The 5,961-nt window shown below is 35.8% G+C and overlaps 1 protein-coding gene across 1 annotated transcript; it reads left to right on the plus strand.

Annotated features, from left to right (window-relative positions):
• Nucleotides 1-4,942: 4,942 nt before the first annotated feature.
• Nucleotides 4,943-5,559, plus strand: LOC149178316 (uncharacterized). Its single transcript, XM_089422050.1, has 2 exons — nt 4,943-5,126; nt 5,240-5,559. Exons 1-2 carry the CDS (start codon nt 4,943-4,945, stop codon nt 5,557-5,559), a joined length of 504 nt encoding a protein of 167 aa, XP_089278176.1.
• Nucleotides 5,560-5,961: the final 402 nt, after the last annotated feature.

The raw sequence follows: 5,961 nt of genomic DNA on the forward strand, positions 1-5,961 counted from the left end.
GATGGACCCTTCTACATGAAAAATGATAAATACATGAAAAAATTTGATTGCAATCACATTTTTTCATGTATTTCTATTTTTTTGTGTAGCAGGGTCCATTGAAAGTATGCAACGTGGGTACTCCTCGGAGGAGGAATTGAATTTTACATCCAACAAGTACTCCCGATCGAAATTTGAGTAAAAATGTTGGGAGATAAGTTGAAAAAATAGTTTTTCTTTTTTCCCTCCAAAATTTGATGAGGTAATCCAATCTTCTTTTATTATTTCCACTGTTATTTTATAATATTTCTTAGGAGACCCATTTTAGACCTCAAAATTTCTGTAATGTTATGTAAATAAAATGCTATAAATAGAAATAGTTAAGGATTCTAACACGTGGCTTCATTCCACTTAACTAACATCTTTAACTGGTTCAGTAATTTTTTAGCCATTTCGGGATGAGAGAATCCATATGCATATATCAAGTTATAAATTTATACAAACACAACAAATGTCAATCCTCCACAGAGTTTATACTTATTAGTTGATTTCAATCCCTTCTTTGGACTTTAAGATCTTTGAATTTTGAAATTTGTGGCTCGACATGAACTCTAGAAAAAACAAAAAGTGAACTAAAGTCAATTATCATGTGAATCATTATAAGCTTACATTGTATACAACTTGCACACTAAACATTGAACTTCAGAAAATATGGAAGCTCAACTATGGAAAACCTGTCCATATTTACAAAGCCCTAAATCTCATATAAGTTGATGTTAGTGCTTATTTCAACCATCAACCACATATCAAATCTATTTAAGTAGACATAATACACAATTCATCCAACACATTGATAATATCAATTCAAGTCAGCGGGAGAAGGCAAGAAACTCAATATTCAATATGAGTAGAAGGGATCGAAGTGCAAACAGTAAGGACCAAAACCCTGTATGGAAAATCTTGACAGGCATAAATCTATGATTAATAATGAGTTATATGATTGAATTTCCAATGTTGCATGTAGCATTCCTATTCAAGCAACCATCAAGAGTCCAAGTAACTAAGAAACAAACAATTTGAGGTATATGGTTCGGGAAACTGAGATGTAGACTCTGATTTTTGACCCAACCATAGGCAAGTTGCAACTAATTCACTTACAGTTGTCACCCCCAAGCTAGATTCCTGAGCGTGAGTGATGGTCTTAATTGTGGGATGAGACTCCAGAGGAAAATGCTCTCCACCATCAGCCACATCACTGGTAATCAAACTTTGCCACATTTCTAGAAATTGAAAAAACTTACGAGAGTTCTACTTTAAGCAAGTTGTTGAGGGTTCTTTCAGTAAAACATAATATGTAAGAAAAAATTCTCAAGGACTCTGTAAGATGGGATTCTTCTAGGAAGATGAAACCTCTCCCCCTATTATCTGAGCTCATACCCCCTTCATAATTTACATCGTCTCTCCTTCCATATTGCCATCGATTCGTCTTCCTTAGTCGTTATTTCCCAGTCTGACCTCATTCCTTTCTAGTCAATCCTTGTCACACTTGGTCTAATTGCTAGAACCTTGCAGGCCAATCACCATGCTACCATTTAGTCCCTTGTCATTTTATTTCTACCTATCAGCCTTCATGGCTGCCACGAACAAGATAATATCCCAATCAGTCTTCCCCCTCAGCTCTCGAATCCATGTACCCAACTCAACCAATTTAATTAAATAAAATTTACAATGCTTAAATAAGTGAGAAATGTAATTAGGGTTATTACTGTAACACACTTCTCCCACATTTACCTAAGTTAACTGGTTCGCTAGGTAAACATGTGATGAGAGGCTACTATGATGTGATTCAATTTCCCATGTATAGTTATGGAAGTGTAACCGACAAAAAAAACCATTATGACCTTCCACACATGTTACATGACCTTTAGGATCTAGCCAACACTTCCAAGTGACCAACCCCTGAGACAACTTGACATTTCACTAATTTGGGCCCTCATCCGCTCTCGTGACAAGACATGCATGTGATCGAGACCTTCCAGTCACTCCCACAGCAAGGCATGCCAACAAATGTGGACTTTTTCAGCCAGTTCTGAGGCAATGACCCTAGATTTTGTGCCACTTTTTTAGGGTTAGGACTCAGACCACTGCCAAGAACTTCATAAAACTTTTAGAAATTCTAAATAACAATGGAATAAGGCTACTAATGCAATATTTGGTACAACTCCTTGATCTGGCCCCTACTATCCATGACGGGAATTTTGTCAAACATGTCACAAATATTTAATCTACAGGTCATGACAATAGATGTGAGCATAAGGGTCTCATACCTCTCTGATATTCATAAAGAAGCATTGTTTCCCTATCACAATAGTTGCATTATCATCTATTAGGCCATATATTCATTGTACATTCATTTTCAAATCAAATCATACCGAGAGCCACACATTAAGTCTATCATAAAACATACTCATAAAAAACATATAACCAACATAAATAACAATGATATAATAACCATAAGAATCACATATGAACCAATATGTTTACACATGAAATACTAAGGATAAAGAGCTCTTATTAATGAATGAATAGGCCAACCAGGTCCAGAACTTCCATGAACCACATGACCATAGATTAGTTAAACCAAATATTTCTTTTAGCCAATCACCCTCGTGCCATATTCCAATCATGAATGTGGGACTCACAACAAAACCAATCCAAGTTTCCTCAGGCTTTACTGCAATCCCCACTGGATCACTAGGCCCTAAATAAACATGGATGCCACTAAATTTCTCCACCTACACCATGAGGAATTTGTCTGCCTCCTAGTCTCTAGGCTTTACCGTATATCTCGCCATTCATCGGTCGAGGATTCCTGGGCCTCATCGGGACTCCACCCTCTAGGCTTTACTTTATATCCCTCCATTCACGGGTCGATGATTCCTAGGCCTGATCGAGGGCACACACCTCTAGGCTTTACTGTATATCCCACCATTCATCAGTCAAGGATTCCTAGACCCAATGAGGTACACAAAATCTGGCTTTATCGCAATCCCACCTTCTCCAATCCAGGGATTCTTAGGCCTTGTGTTCTTCTTCAGGGAACACCCCACTCAGTTTCAAAACCATCCGACAATCCAGCTTAACTAAATATAAGAGAACCCGTCACACCATGGCTATCCGAAAATGGCAAGGCAAGGCCGAAAATCACTGTCACACTTGGAAAAACCCATGCCAATGACAACAAAAGAACCAAATACTCAAATGCATGTACCATGGATGTCAAATCTAGCAAGAAAAATCACACATGCAAATCGATAGCTGCAAGTAATCCCACTATAGCTACTTGATCCTTCTTTTCCTTGATCTTTGCTTCCCTTTGTCTTCTTTATCCTTCCTTTACATTCCTTGATCCAATGGTAGAGTGCTCAAAAAATGCTCCAAGTGTCCAATAGTGTATGAGAGAGAAAATAGACAGAGCTCCAAAATTGAACTGACAAAAAGGTACCAACTGATCCTCATAAGCCCTTTTATTAATGAGACCTCTATTTTCTTCAATTTTCCATTATTTCCTTTATTTTCCTCCTCACATGCAACCTGTGACCTTTCACCTTCATTTTCTCTTAATTTCCATTATTTTCATAAATAAAATGTCAATTAATGTCAGTTTGCCTTCCCAAATCCTTTGTATTTTCCTTTGCTAATTTCCTTAGCCATAATAAACCAAATGAACACCCACACTAGATGTTTTTCCCAATACTTAGCTTGGAATAAGTGTCCCATGACCTTAGTTATTATTTTGCATTTATTAACTTTATTACATGGATTTTTGAAGAGAGATGTTATAGAACCCTCCCGGTGTTCAATAACACACACAACCAACAAGACTATTGGGAAACAAAACATACTTCCCATGAAACTTTATAAGTTACCTTTAATTTTGAGAAATTTAAAATTTAACCTAAATTCCAATTTAAAAATTGAATTAATTATTTTTATAAAATTAAGAAAATTAACATAAAAGTAAAAATATTTTAAATACATACAAATTAAAATTCAATTTTAAAATATTTATTACAGTATTGACGATCACAACTTACTAAATTATAACATTTTTGAAACTCTTCTCTTAATTATAATCTCAATAAACATTTATCATTATTATTTATATATAACTAACCATTTAATTAAAAAGGTAAAATATCAAAATGATTTATATCAAATATTAAACCATTCCATCTTTATAAATCAAATAAAGATTATTCATCATAAGCATATTTAAAATAAATTAAAAATAATTAAAATATACGATATTTTAATACAATCCAACTCATCAAAACTCAAAAAGCCAACCCACTTAACATTGACTTTGATTAACCTAAAACATCACTAACTTAATAAATAATAAAAGAGTTTGTTCCGTTATTGACTCATTAACTCACCGTTGTAAGCCGTTGAGATGGCTAGAATTGGTCGTTGGCCTAAACTACTTAAAGAAAACACGTGTCAACATGCTTCACGTTAATTGGTGTATATACATTTTTAATCCGGAATTTAATGCTTTATTGTAATGCTGAGGAAAGGCTAAGTGTCAATACCTCGTTTATTTGTTCGAGAATAATATAAAAGAAATAACAGTCCAGGTGGGTCGGTGGCAAAATTGATATTTTAATGTCACCTGGAAAAAAAAACATCACCGGATCAGGAAACCGCGTAGCCGCAGATATACATCATTACGGGAAAAAGAAACTGCAAAAATGGAATGGTTGCAGTGAGCCTGCCCTATAAATCACAGTGCTCATAGCCCCACCGTTTTATCCATAGTGACTCAAAAGAAATTGGTTGTGCCAATAGATCAGAGGCGGAAAATCATCAGAAAACTGTACGTTTCTTTCTTATTCATACTTGTTCACGAAGGACTGCAGTTCAGAATACCATATAGATTTTAGAGATTTATAGGTCAGCCATGGATCTCACACATGCCATAGCAATGCCCAATGTTTGCACCGGGCTTCTATCCCAAATCTCCGCAGCGTTCTCACCACTATTGAGAGTTCCCCAACCTTTTGCTTCAAAGAGGGAGAGAAGAGTTAACCGGAGGCAGCTCGTTGTAAAAGCTGCAAGCTCTGGCGAATACCAATTTGGTTCAGGTAGATTTTTTTATTCTTCATTGCAGGATTTATGGTTATTTCTCTGTAGATTGTTATGGCCATGATTGGCCTCTCATAAGGTTTCATTAAGTGCTGGATTGTTTTGAATGCAGGCGGCCCCAACATGGTTGACACGAATATGATAGTTCTGAGGAAGCGAATGTTAGACCTCAAAATGCGGGAGAAGAATTATAAGACTCCAGAGGAGTACATGCAATGGGAGAAAGACTGGTGTCCTGCGTATCATGGGCACGTATTTATGGCAATGAAATGGTTGCAGTCCGCTTTGATCAACACTCGCCCCATTGTTGCAATCAGTCTTCTGAGTTTGACATCCGCCAGCATTTCGTTATCGATTATTATTATATGGGCGACCGCCTTAAGTCGGATGAGTGAGATTACGACTCCAATTCTGAGCACTCTGCAGGGATAATGCCATCAATGGAATTTGTAATTTATTAGTGGTAAAAGAGAAAAAAGCTGTACATAGTATTCTACAATTTTTTCTCTTTTTTTTATAGAAATCTATTTCGATATGCGTTGGGTAAAATATATTTGCCCATTCCTCTTGAGATTCGCCTAAAATTTTCCCTTTTATTTTGCAAAGTTCAAATCTGATCTCTGTTAGAAAATTGACAATACGTGAGCAGAATTGAGTATTTGAAATTATCTTATTGCATGGTGGATTCATGTCACTCTTCAAAGCGTACTTTATTAGGAAAGTACTAACAACAACTAATGGGTTTTATTTCTTAATTAAAATTATAAAACCAACATAATATTTCATTTATTGCGAGTGAAAATTTGTGATATAATGATAGTCTCGTGTTCATCA

This window comes from Pinus tabuliformis, chromosome 4_1 (genome assembly GCF_031772625.1).
Source record: "Pinus tabuliformis cultivar Carrire ecotype Pingquan chromosome 4_1, CPIR1, whole genome shotgun sequence".
NCBI classification, from domain to species: domain Eukaryota; kingdom Viridiplantae; phylum Streptophyta; class Pinopsida; order Pinales; family Pinaceae; genus Pinus; species Pinus tabuliformis.

What these genes read in the sequence shown, in the direction of transcription:
- LOC149178316 (XM_089422050.1), top strand. Translation starts at nt 4,943, where the DNA reads ATGGATCTCACACATGCCATAGCAATGCCCAATGTTTGCACCGGGCTT. An exon ending in CGAATACCAATTTGGTTCAG is followed by an intron (nt 5,127 to 5,239) that starts GTAGATTTTTTT and finishes TTTTGAATGCAG; the next exon opens with GCGGCCCCAACATGGTTGAC.